The 16,728-nt window shown below is 50.0% G+C and overlaps 1 protein-coding gene across 1 annotated transcript in view; it reads left to right on the forward strand.

The window, feature by feature from the left end:
- Positions 1-3,461: 3,461 nt before the first annotated feature.
- Positions 3,462-16,728, forward strand: part of FBLN7 (fibulin 7) — a 35,167-nt gene continuing 21,900 nt past the window's right edge. The window contains exon 1 of the mRNA XM_032469526.1: positions 3,462-3,536. Within this exon, the coding sequence (XP_032325417.1) occupies positions 3,462-3,536 (75 nt within the window). The remainder of the gene's footprint in view (positions 3,537-16,728) is intronic.

The following is a 16,728-nucleotide window of genomic DNA, read 5'->3' on the forward strand; positions in this document are numbered from 1 at the left end:
CATTTGCATGTACACTAATTTTTGATAGGTGTGTATTGCCATTCTGTTAATCGTTTGGAGGTATAGTTCTTTTTTGTTCCTTTCTTCTTTTGCTCTCTTCCCTTGTGGTTTGATGACTGTATTTAGTGTTATGTTTGGATCCCCTTCTCTTTTTTGTGTGTGTATCTATTATAGATTTTTGGTTTGTGGTACCATGAGATTTATATATAGCAATCTAGATACATACGTGATTATTCTAAGTTGCTGTTCTCTCCAGTTCAAATTCATTTCAAAGACCCTGAATTTTTACACCCCCACCCCATGTTTACTGTTTCTGACATCGTATTTTATATCTTTCTTTTTGGTGTATCCCTTAATGACTTATTGTGGATTTAGATGATTTTAGTTCGTCTTTTTAAACTTCCTTCTAGCTTTGTAAGTGATTTGCAACATTTTCCTCCTTTCAGCAGGTGTTAACTGGTGCTGGGTCTTTATTCATGGCACAATTAAATGTTTTCCTACAGATTTTCATTTTGTAAAATTGGAGACAGTCTTCTAGGAGGCGGCAGTCTCTTTTAGTTGTCATGATCTCAGACATAAGCAGACGATCTCGTCCAAGTTCAACACAGGACTGCACGGCTGGGGCTCGAGATGTATGTAGTATGAAAGCAAAACGCAGAAGCACACAGGGTGGTGCTTGGCGCTGGCACTCAGTAAATGTTGGCGTGAAGAGTAGATTGGACTAAGTCACTGCACTCCTGCTCGACCGCCCGCCCCCTGTTCCTGCCCTGTGATCCTGGCCCAGGCTAACATGTGGGCTTTGCTCCTGGGCTCCTTTTAGGTGCTTCGTGGGGGCTGATTCCACGTAGAATCACAGATAGAGGTGTGTGAAGGAGGCAAAGGGAGAGAAGCAGCTTAGAGGCAGACGACAGGCTCGATTCAGCCACAGAGAAGCCAAGGAAACCCAAAAGAGAAAGCCACATGCTATGGGAGGGACCCCACAGGCAGTTCTGAAACAGCTGACTTAGACTGGGTGCTGCTTCTGGTCGGGTCTCACGCAGATTTCTGTGGCTCATCTTCCTGCCTCGGTTTGTGTTCCCGCATTACACAGGGAACATGCGTGGACCAGAGAGACCGCACTGACCCCAGGAGCTGCCAAAAAGCTTTACAAGTATTTTCATTAGATATGCAGATCCCCACCCCCACGCCCGCTACCAATCCCGTGACATTTCAGAATATTCTCTTGAAAACTAAACACAGAGGAGACAGAAGAAGCAATATCGAGGAAGGCCCATCTTATTAAGTCATAGGTTAGTTTTTGGAGCCCTGACTGGGGAGCACATGGCTTATTCTCACGGTCTGTCCACTCTTAGCAGCCCTAACACGTCTGGGCGCAGGTCAAGGGCAGCTGAAGACAGAGAGAGAAGGGGCAGTGTTGCTGGGCCAGCGGGGCCTCCGGTTAATTCAGACCAGACGCCAGAGCACGAAATGGAAATCGGCCACAGACAAGGGAAAAGTGGAAATTGGTAAACAGGGAAAAAGAAAATCCACATTGAAATTCAAAAATGCTTGAAGTTAAAAAGAACAAAAAGGAGGAGGAAGTGGAGGAGGAGAAAAGGAAAACAAAAAAATCTAGGAAAAACTATGTTCCTGTAAATAAAATTCCTGAAATCCTATGATCCTGTATTTAAGTGAAGTGTGGGATAAGGTTGAATGGAGCGTGTGCTGGAAACAGCCCTGCTCCAGGAAGGCCCTGAGACCTGTTGGTCTGCAAACATTGGGCAAGTCCCTCAGCCATTTCCTGCTGCAGTTTCTTCATCTGTGAAATCAGGCGTCTCTTCCAGCTTTAATAAATCCACTCAGAGGGCACAAGAGGAGAGAGGCCTTGCCCACATCCGTCCGTCCACGTCTGGGTTCCAGCGTGCAGCCAGAACTGGGCTGAGAAGGCTTGGCTTCGGGAGGACGGGGGTGACCGTGTAAACACCAGGTGGGATGAAATACAAAACAAACACGGCCACACTGACCAGAAAGAATCCTTCATGAGTGGCAGGGTCAGAGAGGACACTGGGCTTTGGCACAGACAGCAGACAGGAGAGACTGAGGCCGAAGCCCACAGTTTCCACAGGCGGCCTGGCCCCTCCACCTGGACGGGGAGAAGCAATGTCAAGCCCGCTGCTGGGACTAGAGTGAGGGCCACAGGCCTGCTCCCCTTCCTCCGGCAGGAAGGTGGAGGGAGCAGCCCAGCAGGATTTCCTGGGTAATCCAGCTCAGGTGGCCCGCCGGCACCAGGCCCCGCGCTTTCCAGGGCACTCCAACTTTCCTTTCTGCTTTCCAAAGGAAAACAGCGCCTGCTCCTCCGAGGTTGCAGCCTTCTGAGCTCCGTGCCTTGAACTCTGAGTGGGCTCTGCTAAGTGAAATTCGGAAAAGGAAAAATAGATTGGAGGGTTGGCCAGACTTGGTGTGCACCATGACATCTGCAGTGTTGCCTTCCGAAAACATTCTTCCAGTAAGAACTTAAATAATGTTTTCCAGGAGCTTGGGGCTCAGGCCATCTGGTTCCTCCCAGCCCCTGGATGCAGGGGACTTCAGACTGCTAATGTCTGCCCTTCCCAGGGGCATCTCCCACCCGACCTCTGCAAAGCATCCAGGGTTCCCATCACCCGGCCTCCATTTCACACTGAGTTTCTCCTTCCGTCTGGGGAGTGGAGACGGGCTGTAAGTGAGGAGGGCTGTAGATTCTTAGTGACCGGGCGTGTGTGTTCTTCTACCTCATTGCATTAGTTAAAAGGACGCTAGTCTACTCGGATGGAGAACTTCATGTAAGTCTCTGAAACCATCTCCCGGCCAGACTGGTCCTGCCTTCTGAGGGCCGTGGAGGAAGGTGTCGGTGCGGCGCGTGAGCTCTGAAGTTGGGCAGACCCGGCTTTGGGCTGCCACTCGGCCACTTGCGGCCCGCCCTCAGCGCCTCCGGCGGGGGAGGGGGCGGGGCGGAGCGGCCCCGCGCGGGGGGCGCCCCCAGGCTCCCGCACGTGTGCGCGGCCCCGGCCGCCTCCCCGGCCGGCCGGGGCGCGGAGGATGCCCGCGCTCGTCCTCGGCGTCGCGCCCGGCCTCCTCGGGGAGCCGCGCGGGTTGGGCGCGCTCCCAGGCGCATTCCTGGCCGGGCAGCCCCTCCTCCTCGGCCTCGGCCAAGGGGCTGGCGCCTCCCCGCCTCGCCGGGACTGTCTCGTGCGGGCGGCTGCGGACGCTCGCGGCCGCGGGGGCTCCAGGTCGGCGCGCGGCGCACCTGAACCCGGAACTGCGCCTCCCGAGCGCGGCGGGCCGGGCGCTCCGGGACTCCCGCCCCTCTCCCTGCCTGGGCCGCTCCGGGCCGCGCGGAGCCCGCTCCCTGCACGGCCGGCTGCGGCGTCGGCGGGGACAGACTCGGCAGGGAAGGCAGACAAAGTTGTTTCCCCTTCCCAAGCAGAAAGGTTCCGATTGGCAAGATGGTGCCCAACTGTCCCCGCGCGCTCTTCCTTCTGCTGCTTTTCCTCGCCTGCCCCGAATCGCGGGCTTCCCAGGTCAGTGTCCCTCCCGCCCCTCCCCTGTCCCGCTTGCAGGGGTGGCCACGCCAAGGCCGGAGGACCTGGGCTTGCCACATTCCACTGGAATGCCTGGGCTGGGGGCTTGGAGCGATGCTTGGGCCGGGATTCAGTTTTCAGAGAGAGGCGTGAGATTCCCCCATCTGTCATCTGATGCATCGCGGGCCGGGCGCCTGGGAGGACCCGGGCTGATCTCGCCGAGTAGTTTGTGCGGAAGCCTCGCTCCGCCGGGGAAGAGGGCTCCGCGTGAGAACCGTGGGTGACAGAAAGATTGTCCCTGGGATTTAGGAGACGTCGGTCTTCCCTGAGTCTCCAGGAGAGCTCCTGCTCACCCATTAGGGTAGAGAACGTCCCCTCTCTCCAACTTTCAACACTGACATTTCGAACTGAAATATGCTTCTTATCACTACCAACTTTGAGACGCGCAGGACTTTTCTTAGCAGCGCTTCCCAGGCAGAGGGGGGCCGGGAGGTTTCCGAAGCAGCCTTACCCAGAGCCTGTGGGGCCTTAGATCTGGGACTGCGTTTCTTTCCCACATTTACAGGCAGCTTGCTGTTTAGTTTTTCTCTCCCTGCCGTTTGGGTTTGTTGGAGTCCCTCTGGATTTATTTACCTGACCAGATTCACTTTTACATCAACCAGTGAGAAGTGATGATTAAAATTAAGATGAGAATGCAGATAAAAATGCTTCTCTTCCGAAGGTGAAACAGGAATTGTCGAATTCAGAGCCGGCTGTCACCAGACTGGCCCTGGAAACTGGAGAGCCTTCCCTCTGTGACGGGCGCGTCCTGTGGGCTGCGAGGCAGCCAGCCCAACAATACCGCCCACAGCAGTAGCAGTAACGGCAGGCGGAGGGAGAGCCCCGCCGAGCGCCTGAGGAGGGCGCCTTCTTTGCTAATCATCTTCCAGGCTCTTAATCCTCAGAGCAGCCCTGTGAGTTGGGAATGGTTGTCATCCCCATTTTGCAGATGAGGGAGCTGAGGGCCAGGGAGACTGTGACTTACTCAAGGTCACAGAGACAGGAAGGAGGGAGTAAATTTAGTTTCTCTCCTTAGGCTCCAAGCCTTTTCCCCTTTCCCCACAGACTCTCACCCATGGACTCAATGCCTGAACCTAACAGCACATCCGTGGCCACCCAGAAGCCCCTGGGGTGCAGGAGGGGATTCCAGGCAGGGAGAACTCAGCTCAGACCAGACATGGACCACGTTAGTGCATTAGGCGGTCAGTTGCCACTGCAGGAAGTCACTCAGCCACCAGGCCACAGAGGCCTAGTCTGGGGCCACAGTGAACCCAGCCAGCTGAGCAGTGGGGTCTCCCACCCACTTTGCAGATTACAAAGCAAAACCTCAGGCCAGGAGCCCAAAGCCAGAAGCACAGGTGGGAGCATCCCTAAGCCCCAGCAGAGGGGATGGGGTGGATAGGACGTTCCAGAAGGGGGCCTCTATCCTGCCATTCCTTGCTCTTGGCAGGTGGAGGCTATCGCTGTCTCTCAGGGTTACCTGGTGAGACCTTGGCAGTTCTCAGATGTGTGCGGCGGCTGCAGAGGCCGGGCAGTGTGCTCTCCCAGGCTCTGTTCCCCAGAGAGACCTGGGTCCAGTCCCTGCCCTGCCCTTCCAGGCCATCTCACAATATGTATCCTCGAAACCATGGTTTCTTTACCTGCAGGAGCACCTGCCTCACTGGCTCTGTGAGGGGGAAAGGGAGCAGAAGGGATTCTCCAGAGAAGTTGGTTTAAGAATTCTAGTGAAACTGTTCTTCACCCAAAGTCCTCCGTGGTTGGGGGACTCTCACCCCGAGTCCCTGCCTGGCTTTTCATTTGTGTCCCTCTTGTCAACACATCTGTCCTGACTCACTTCGCAAGTTTGCGATGACCTGCTGTTGGAAAGCAAGTACTCGTGGGGAAGGAGGGGAGGTGGAGCAGTGTGAGGATCCCGCAAGCAGGGGCCCTTCTTTAGCACTACTGCCCACTATGTGGCCTTCCCCCAGGGGGAGAAATAGCCTTGTTGGGGAGGCAAGAAAGAGGACATTTAACAAAACCCCATGCCTCACCCTCTTCCCCCAACGATGGCTCGTGGCCTCCTCCTCGCCTGTGGGGTGGGGGTGCTATGGTGTTTCAGAAGGTCTTTCTCTCCCCAAAACCTCTCCTTGTGATCAGATGTCAGTGGGTTCCAAATTCCACCATTAGAGAGTCATTCTTTTGGCTGTCTACTCCCATTTGATACACGGCTTTTCACAGTTTAATGAAAAAAAAAAAAGATTTTTGGTGTACATTTCCATGATTTTAACCATAGAACTATGTCCTAGATGTGGGCAACATCACTGTCAGGAGACAGAACTGTGCCACCACCCCAAACCAACGTCGTGATGCACTTTGTAGTCACACCCTCTGCCCACTCCAGCCCCTGGCAACACCCATCTGTTCTTCATCATTATAGGTTTTTCTTCTTCACAATATCATATAAATGGAAGCCAAAAGCTCATGGACTTTTGACTCTGGCTTCTTTAACTTAGTGGAATGCATTTAAGATTCTTCCGTGTTGTTCTGGAGAGGCACAGTTCCTTCTTATTGCTCGGTAGTATTCCACTGTGTGGACATAGCACAGTTTGCTTATCCATTCAGCCACTGAACTGAACGACACCCATGGTGTCAGTTCCAGTTTTTGGCGATTATGGCCAGAGCTGCTATAAACATTCCCCTACAGCTTTTTGTGTGAATGTAAATACTCACTTCTCTTGGGTAAATATCCAGGAGTGGGATTGCTGGATCATATGGTAAATGTGTCTTTAACTTTGTAAGAAACAGCCAAACTGTATCCTGTTATATCATTTTACATTCACACCAGCAACATATGAAAGATCTGGTTTCTTTGTGTCCTCACTAGCTCTTAATGCTATCAGGGGTGTTTGGTTTTTTCTAAGCCACTCTAATAATAGGTAATGGTATCTCATTGTGGTTTTAATTTCCATTTCTCTAATGACTAATCACATTGGCATCTTTTCATGTGCTCATTTGTCATATGAATAGTTTATTGGGTGAAGTGTCTGTTCGGGCCTGCCCATTTTCAAAATGGGTGGTTTGCATTCTTATGGTTAAGTTTTGAGTATTCTTTATATATTCTAAATACAAATCCTTTTCTGGATGTGTGACTTGCAAATATTTTCTCCCTGTCTGCAGCTTGTCTTAATGGTGTCTTTCCCAGAGCAAAGGTTTTAAATTTTGATGAAGTCCAATTGATCAATGTTTTTGGTGTCGAGTCTAAGAACTCTTTGTCTGACACCAGGTCATAAAAATGTTTTTGTATGTTTTCTTCTGAAAGTTTTGTAGTTTTGCATTTTTGCATTTTGATCTGTAATCCATTTTGAGTTAATTTTTGTATAAAGTGTGAAGTTTATGTTACGGATCACTTTTTGCATGTAGATATCCAAATGTTCCAACACCATTTGTTGAAAAGACTGTGGACTTGCCTTTGAATTGTCTCAGCAACTTTGTCAATAATCAGCGCGTCGTATGGGTTTATTTCTGCAGTAACACACAATCTTGATTACTACAATTTTATAGTAAGAGTTAAAAGAGTCGATTTTAAGATTTTATTATCCTTTTTCAAAATTGTTTTGGTTGTTATAGCTTGTCTTTCCATTAAAATTTTAGAATCAGCTTGTCTACGTATACAAAAAATCCTACTGGAATTTTGATTGGCATCTCATTAAATCTGTTGATCAATTGGGGCAAATTGGCATCATAACAATATCAAGTCTTCCAATCTGTGAAAACAGATGTCTTTCCATTTATTTAGATCTTCCTTAATTTCTTTCATCAACATTTTTAAGTTTTGAACTTAAACGTGCTTTGTTAGATTTATGTCTAAGTATTTCATTTTAAATGGAGCTATTTTAAATGGTACTGGTGTTTTCAAATTTTCATTTTCAATGCTATCTTCCTAGTATATGGAAGTTCAATGGACTTGTCTATCTATGTTGACATAGTATCCTGTGTCCTGGTGGAACTCATTTATTAGTTACAGGGAATTTTTTTTTGTAGATTCCCTCAGATTTTTTATATAAACAATCATGTCACCTGTGAATAGGGGCGATTTTATTTCTCCCTTTCTAGTCTATGTGCCATTTATTTACTTATTTAGCTTTGTTACTCTTACTAAATCTTCTAGTACCATGTTGAGTAAGAGAGAGGACATCCTTGCCTTGTTCTAGAACTTAGGAAGAGAGCATTCCGTTTTTTAACGTTAAGGGGGATGCGAGGCTGTAGGTTTTTGTAGATGCCATTTTTCAGGTTAAGGTTTTCTCCTAGTCATAATTTGATAGCGTGCTTATTATAAATGGATGCTGACTTTTATCACATGCTGTTTTTGCCTCAGTTGATATGATCCTGTGGTTTTTCTGCCGCCTGTCATTAAAGTGGATGCCTTTGATTGATTTTCTAATTTGGAAACCAGCCTTGTATTCCCAGATAAACCCTAATTGACTGTGGTGTCTTATCCATCGCCTGTATTTCCAGGTTCCACTTGCTAATATTTTGTGAGAGTTCTTACATCTGTGTTCATGAGAGGTACTGATAACTAACATGGGTCAGCCAAACGATGGCCCGTGAGCCCACTGCGGGTCAAACCTGGCCACACTGACTCACTCACAGGTCATCTATAGCTGCTTTTTGGACCACAGTCGTGGAGTTGAATAGTTTTAGCACAGATCAAATGGGCTGCAAAGATGAAAAAAATGGACCTCCTGGTGCACTGTCGACACACACAGTGGTCTGGACATTTCTTCTACTGTCTTTGCTTGGGTTTTGTTAGCAGCGTAGGGCTGCCATCCTAAAGTGAGTTGTTCCCTTCCCTTCTCTTTCCTGGAAGAGACTGCATAGAGGTGGTTCCTTGTGCAAGTTTGGTAGAATTTACCAATGAAACCATGGAGGCTTGGAGATTTCTTTTCTGAAACATTTTTAAACTATGAATTCCATTTCTTTGACAGACACTGCACTCTTCAGGGTAGCCTTTTTTCTCTGGGTGATTTTTTGGTAGTTTGTGGCTTTCAAGAAATTGGTCCATAGTCTCTCTTGAGGCAACCGCTTTTAAATGCCCTGGAAATGACTCCGCATTTCTTAACAATTGATCTCCTGTAATGACAGATGAATACTTTGTTCCATTGTTCACTGCAGAGCCAAATAGTCTACTATGATTACTTTCCTTTCTTGTGTAACTTTTTGCTTCTCCTCAGGCTTTTTCTCTTTTGCCCCAGTCTGTCCTCTACATAAGCACGGTTGTCTCCAAAAGCTCTTTCCGATTCCACACTCTGCCGGGCTGCTTTCCCCTGGACCCCAGTTCTGCTGACCTTCTCTGGGCTCATGGCCCTGCGGCTACCCAGGGACTCTGGCCTGAACTGGAGTTTACGTTTTCTAGATCATATGTCCTCCTCTTTCTTGGCTTACTCCTTTTGTTTTTTTGAACACATTCTCGGGAAAATGATGTTTTAATCTGCTATCCCTAGGCCTTCCCGAATCACTTTCCTACTGGAGATATTACCGTTTCTCGATGCTTAAACTTGAAAGCCATCAACGGTAGCACCTTTATCCCCTCGCTGTTAACGGGGAGCCTGATGTGCCCAAGAGAGTGGCAGCTGAATCCTCGTATTGGGAGCAGAACCAGAGGAAGGAGTGAGGCGGGGGGTAAGATGCCCCTGTCCACTCACTGAGTTGGGGGTGGGGAGGAGGTGGGGAGAGTTCAAGACCTATTCCCTGGTCTGAGAACAAATGAGATGAAGAATGGAAATAAGGAAACCCACGCTTGTTCCTTCCCAGTGTCGACTTCAGCTCAGCTGCCGAGTGGGATGGCGAACCCGGGACCGCCCCGAGTCCAGGTTGAGACAGAGTGTTACTCACTTTAGAGCTCGGCAGGAAAAGATACCATGGCTTAGCGGGGCTCTCTGCCCTGCTCACAGCACCTGGAGCATTTGCCAGCCCGGCAGCAGGGATTTTTATACCCCAGCCCCTGTAGTATACGGACACACGGAGGTGAGCAGAAGCTCCAGGAACATGTGAATCATCCAGATCTAAAATGGGGTATTTCGTAAAACATTTGGTGCCTGCAATGGCCCGGGCGCCGGGAACAGACCAGACAAGGGCCCTGCATTTGATTTTGAAAGAGCTGCTCTGGTTCTGGGGTTGGCCGACCAGGCTGGCAGTTGGAGCGGGGCTCAGCTGGGCTGTCCTGCTCACCTGCCCCGGGCTCAGCTTTTCTGGACTGGGCTCCTGTTTGTGGGCAGTGGCCAGGTTAGCCGGGGCTGGTGGGTGGAGGGTCCAGGCTCTGCTCCACGCAGCCTCTCACCCTCCAGGAGGCTGGCCTGGGCTTTGCACCTGGTAGTAAGTGGCAAGGGCGGGACTAGCAGGATGCTCAAGACTTCTTGAGATGCTGTTCTAAAATGAGGCTGGGATTTTGGTTTCATCCAGGTGTGATGAGGCCAACAGATCAGGAGACACTGCCATGGGAAAGAGTGTGACAGTTCCTGTGAGAAGGGGGCGTGACCTGCCAAGAGTGGGGTCACAGAGAGAACAGCAGGCAGAGAGAGAGGGAGGGAAACTTCGGGAAAGCCTTTACTGGGGGTTTTGAGGGGGTGGAATGGGAAAGACAAGATAAGGGGACTAACAGGTTAGGTTGGCTAGTTTGAATAACTTTAGCTGGGTGGCAGTATAGGGCTGTCCCTAGTTCTGTGATGCCGGACCCTGGGCTGTTGGGGTGAGAAGGGGGTGCCGGTTGGGAGCGGGGTGTTAGTATCTCCCAAGTGTAGGAACCAGGTAAGCAGGGAGGTGGGCTCTAGGCTGGTTGGTTTGCATCTCAAAGGTGTGCTGGGCACGGGCAGGGAAGATGTTAGCAGTTTGCTGCCTCTAGGAATTTGCTAGTCTCCGAGAGGGACAGTCTGTGCCAAGTCAGCCCCAGATGTCAAAACATCAGATACAGAAACTAGACAATGTGGTTAATCCAGAGCCAGCCTTGGAACTGGTATATCGCTTCCAGTGCATTCTGTTGGCCAGATTAAGTCACAAGACCAGCCCATATCCGGAGATGGGAAAACAGACCTTCCTCTGGATGGGAGGACCGGCCGAGCCTCCTCACAGATGGTGTGGGTGTGGGGAGGGAGAGGTGGCTGTGGCTGCAGACCTGCCTCAGCAGTGACCCAGGGGTTTGCTCCCCGCAGGCATGGTGTCCAGATGAAGGGGTGGGGTCAGGCTGAGGATGGTGACCAGGAGGCTGTCTTGGCCTCTCCTGCTTTCTCCAGCAGCCTCCACCTTTCCCCTGGGCACCTTCAGGAGCGGGACTCTTTCCAAGTCCTGTCAAGGACGGCCCTGATTACACAGAATGATGGGGACTCCTTTGCTGTACTGGGGCAGTTTCTGGCTCCAGGGACGTTGGGCAGCAGGTGTATGTGGCCAGCAGGGAAAGGAGGCAGTGCACTGGTTTCTCCGGTCGGCCGGGAGTCTGGGTGCACGTGTGAATGTGCACACCGCGTGTCCTGCACGCTAAAGCAATCAACAGCCCAGGGAAGGGCCGGGGTGTGTGTGTTGAGGGGACAGCTGGGGACTGAAAGAGTCCACTGGCAAGCTGGGGCCTCCCCTGAGCCCCTCATCCTGGTGCCCCCGGGCTGAAGAAAGAGGCAGAATGTGCTTTCCCAGTGGGTGGGTAAGGCAACCCCACCGCGTACCAACAGGATGCCCTGCGCCCCCAGCTGTGAAATGGAGATGATTATGCCTGCCTAGTAGGGCTGCAGGAAGGATGAAGTGAGATAAAGAAGGTTGTTTCCCACAGCAGTGCCTGGTGCGAAGTAGGGCATTTGGTAAATATTTGTGGAAGGATGAATACATGAATGAATGATGGCACCCTTCTGTTGCACACCTGAAACTAACAGAATGTTGTGTGTCTATTATCCTGAAATAAACAGATGTAATATAAAAAGAAGAAAAGTCAAATAAACAAAAAATGAATGAATGAGAAGATATAATATATGAAACTTCCTTTTCCTCCTTTTTCCCTCTTTATTTTCTCAATTTTTGCCTTCTATACTCATATTGGGTCAAATCCCTGAAAGAAGTAAGCAAAACATGCCCTATTTCTACAGCTAGGAGGACCCTAAGAAGTGGAGAGAGGTGAGGGGACAGGTCCAGTACGAGGTGGGCTCCAGAGGGGATTGTGGCTGGTTGTGTGTGTGTGTGTGTACGGAGCTCCCCACTGCACTGGGCATTAGGGGAGATATTTGCTGGAGGCAAAGTGATGCAGTTAAAAGTACAACCAAGTATGCAGGCAAATGTGGCAACTGGAAGGCTGGCTAAAAGAGCACGGTGGGTTTGGACAGTATGTTGAGTGAAACGGTCCTGGCCTCACACTTCCGTCCTTCTTCACGCCTCGTTCATCTGTTTGTTGGTTCGTTCGTAAGAACATCTTGGGTGAACTCAGAGCCTGTCCTCAGTGATGAGGATTTCACGTTGTCTCTAACTTGTTTTCCACCCTCAGGCATGCAGAGGGGCCAGGAGAGAAGTGAGCAGAGGTGGCTGTCAAGGGGGTGCTGTAAAAGGGGAGGAGTTGGGAGATGGGCAGAGGAGGGCACCTCGGGGTTCTCTGTGGACCCCTCTCTAAAGTGGGCCCCGCCATCTGGTCACGTGAGGGTCTGGAGGAGGCCTGCTGGGGTTTAAATCCTAGATGTGTCACCATGTGACTCCTTGGCTCCATCACCTATAATGTGGTGTCATCACGGCGCCCGCATCCCTGGGCTGCCGTGAGCGTCTGACCAGTTAGTGTGAAGAATGGTGGCAGCGCCGGCTCTCCACACCCTCTGTTGTCATTGTTCCTGTGGCTGTTTTAAAAAACAGACAAGACTTGGACTGAGGTGAAAATATAGAATTATGGGCAGCCAGCATTGTAAGAACCCAAAATGCCCTGAATGCTCAAAGAGCTGGAGGGCTGTGATGTCCAACAGTATGTGTCCACTTGGCTAGGCCACGACACCCAGGTATTTGGTGAAACTCCAGTCTTGATGCTGCTGTGAAGGTAGTTTTTAGATGTGATTAGCATTAAATGGTAGACTGTGATTTTCCTCCATAGGTAGCAGAGTTTCCTCCATAATGTGAGTGGGACTCGTCCAGAAGACTGAGGTCCTCAGAGAAGGAGGGCTCTGCCTCCCGGTGGCCTCTGGACTCCAGCTACAACCCCGACTCTTCCCTGGGTCTCCAGCCCCCACGTTGCATGGGCCAATTTCTAAAAAGAAGTCTCTCTCCTCTCTCTCTCCAGGGTGTGTACATATACAATTGGTTCCCAGTGGTTCTATTTCTCTGGAGATGCTTGACTAAGATGAGGGCCTTGGGCAACTCCCCTAAGCAAAATTCTCTCACCTCCCCTAGAAGCGACCTTTCTTTCCTCTTCTATGCTGGGTTGAGGTCACTGGGATGAGAGAAGCTGAGGGAGTTATAACTGTGTCTGATCTGGTCTAAAATTAAAAAAAAAAAATCTTTTGGAGAAAAAACATGCCCAGATTCTCCATGACTCAGATGCAGAGGGCCTCAAGTCTTGGCTAGGAGGCACCCATTTGGCAAGCGTGCTCCGTCCTTTCATAGACCTAAAGCCATCAAAACATCTGTGTTCCCATTAACAAAATGCTGACATGCCGCATAGCTGCGGCTTCCAAGGAACCAGCGAGAGACGGCTCTTCTGAGGTCCGAGGGGTCATCCGTGGCCACCAGGAGGGTTCTGGGGCTCTACTGTCACCGGCGTGGCACTCAGAAATAGTCACTGTGCCAAGACCATCGCTGTGAGGATGACCAGGGAGAGCCAGGTCACGTGAGAACAGAGCCTCAGGGACCCCACTCTTGTGCCCCCTCACGCTAGGTCCCTTGGTACCCTGAGAGCTGGGCTGCATTTATAAACGGAGCCCCGACAGCAAGGAGGCCTAGATGGGGTGGGAGGGGTCCACCTACCGGGTTCTGGCACACGGATGGGGCGAGCTAGGGTGGGGGGACACATACCATCTTTGTGGGGACAGCAGGTGTCTTGGGAGCTGCTTGGTCTCAGAGGAAGAGGAGTGTTGTAAGCTCGGCATCCCCTCTAGACCCACTAGTGAACATTATGAGGGGATGGGTCGGAGGGAAGATGGACAAGGCTTTCCCTGGAGATGGGGTGGGGTGGCCTCCGTGCTCCTCGGAGCCTTAGACCCAGCGCCCTCCCACCTGCCCCTTGGCGCTGTCCCTTGTGTTCCAGAGCCCTGTGTGCCACCTGCACTGCCGCTCGGGAGGAGCTGGCTGGGGTGACCGCTGCTGCTGCTTCTCTGTCTGCTTCACATCTCTGCAAACCCTGCCCCTGCTGTTGCGTGCAGTGCAGTGTCCATCCCTTTGATACCAGGAATGGTACATCTTGGATCTTTTTCTCCTCAGGAATGGGAGCGTGTCACTGAATGTCTTTTCTTGGTTCCATTAGAAATTAGTTACTAACTCAAAGAAACGGAAACTAATTTTCATTATTGATTGTCGATGCCGTAAGCCCAGGTGTGGAGACAGGTACTGAAAGGATGCAAACTTACAGCATTTGAAGGGCTCTCTTGGAGAAAAATATTAAAAATGAGGGTCAACGGTGGGGTGGGTTGGGGAGGGTCTAGCTCAGTGGTAGAGCACATGCTTAGCATGCATGGGGGTCTGGGTTCAATCCCCAGGACATCCATTTAAAACAAAAATGAACTCAGTTCTGTCTGTGCTAAAGTCCGCTACGGGGACGAGTTCTGAGCGTGGCTCCTGGGGACTCTCTGTTTCTAGCCCTTTGGGATGAAGGAACTGCCCCGTTCCCATCAGCTGCCGCACAGACCCTCAAACCTTGTGTTGAAAGGCAGTAGTTTTTCCCATTGTCTTAACACCTTGGCCCCGATCATGCTGGCTTACCAAGGAGACAAGGATCTTCCTTTGCCTTTCCCCTTGTGAATTTTATCCCCCCTTGTTTTCCTGAGATACAATTATATAATAGAAGGTAAATGTGTAATAGCGTTGTATTTGTCCAAGGTGTACAACATAATGATCTGACATACGTATACATCGTGAGATGATCACCCCAGTAAGTCCAGTTAACATCTTTCACCTCACATCGTTGCACTTTTTTTTCTCCAGATGTGAACTTTTACTCTCTTAGTAACTTTTATATATGTGATACAGTATTATTAACCATAGTCACCATGCTGTACACAACATCCCCAGCACTTACTTACCTTATAACTGGATGTTTTGACTTTTTGACTCCCTTCACCCATTTCCCTCACCCTCCACCCCCTGCCTCTGGCAACCACCAAGCTCTTCTCTCTGTCTGTGAGCTCCGTTTTTTTTCAGATTCCACATATCATTGAGATCATACAGTGTCTGTCTTTCTCTGTCTGACTTCCGTCACTTAGCACGTTGTCCTCAAGGTCCATCCACATTATCACAGAGGGCAGGATCTCATTCCTTTTTATGACTTTTTCCACATACTCTTTTTCTATTCATCCATCAGCAGACACTTAGGTTGTTTCCATGTCTTGGCTATTGAAAATAATGCTGCAGTGAGCACGGGGGTGCATATGTCTTTTCAAGATATGATATTGTTTCCTTTGGATGTGGACCTTGAAGTGGAATTGCTGGATCATAGGGTAGTTTTACTTTTAATTTTTTGAGTAAACTCCATACTGCTTTCTGCAGTGGCTGCACCAATTCACCTTCCCTCTAACAGTGCAGGAGGGCTCCCTGTTATCCACACCCTCGCCAACACGTTATTTCTTGTCTTTTCGATCGTAGCCATTCTGACAGGTGTGATTTATCATTATTGTTTTGATTTGTATTTCCCTGATGGTTAGTGATGCTGAGCGCCCTTTCATGTCCCTGTTGGCCATCTTTGGAACATCTTCTTTGGAAAAACTCTCTATTCAGATCCTCTGCCCATTTTTAAATCTGATTTTTTTTTTTTTTTTTTTGCTATTGAGTTGTATGAGTTCTTTATATATTTTGGACACTAACCCTTCATCAGATAATGATTTGCAAATATTTTCTCCCATTCTGCAGGTTGCCTTTTCATTTTGCTCATGTTTTCCTTGACTGTATAGAACCTTTTTGTTTTGCTTTAGTGCCACTTGTTTATTTTTGCTTTTGGTGTCAAATTTTTTTTAAAAAATCATCACCAAGACTGATATCAGAGAGCTGCCTATGTCTTCTTCTAGGAGTTTTATGGTTTCAGGACTTATATTCAAGCCTTTAATCTAATTTGAGTGGATTCTGTGAATGGTGTAAAACAGGGGTCCAGTTTCATCCTTTCGCATGTTACTGTCCAGTTTTTTCCAGCACAATTTATTGAGGAGACTGGCCTTTTGCCATTGTATATTCTTGGCTCCTCTGTCATAAATTAGTTGACCACGTATGCATGGGTTTAGTTCTAGGCTTATGAGGATCTTCTAACATTTTGTTCTGTTAGCATCATCCTGGCGAGGTTGGAAGCAGGGATGGCGAGGGCATTCCAACCATCCCTCAGCAAGTCTGCCCACGACCCTCCCCTCTGTCTCCTCCTGGATGTGGCCTTAGCGTGCTTGGTCTTGAAGGTTTTTTCATTGTGACTGGCGAGATGAGTACGCCTGTGATGAGCGCTTCGGGAGAGCTCATCTGCCTGCTGTCTGCGGTGTGGGCGGCAGGAAGGGCTCGTGGGCAGTCTGGCGACAAGCAGAGGACAGTGTGCCTGGACCCGGGAGCAGTGGCATTCAAGACGCCAAGGGGAACCCAGACCCCTTTCCGTCCACTCCTGTTGCCCTTCTTTCTGCACTTACTGGAGCCACACATCACTACCCCCAGGTTCCTGGCAAAGGTCCTGGCACTGATCTCTGGTCCCCCACTTCACAACTTAGCCCCTCCGTGTCCCCTGGGACTGCCCTCTCCCAGCTGTCACCCCCTGGCTGCCCTGTAGAGATGGGACGCAGCTGCCACCTGGCTCAGTGTGGGGGTGTTTTGTCCGCCCCCTCCCCACTTCCTGTCTCCATTGCCCATGCGCCCCAACCTGAAATCTGCACAGGAGTCAGAAATCCACGCCTCTGGGATGTTTTGCTTGGGTTAGAGTTATCAATCCCTAATGCAAATCAGCCAATAAGACCATTCGCCACACAGGAGTATGTGCAGAAGGAGACAG

This window comes from Camelus ferus, chromosome 28 (genome assembly GCF_009834535.1).
Source record: "Camelus ferus isolate YT-003-E chromosome 28, BCGSAC_Cfer_1.0, whole genome shotgun sequence".
NCBI classification, from domain to species: domain Eukaryota; kingdom Metazoa; phylum Chordata; class Mammalia; order Artiodactyla; family Camelidae; genus Camelus; species Camelus ferus.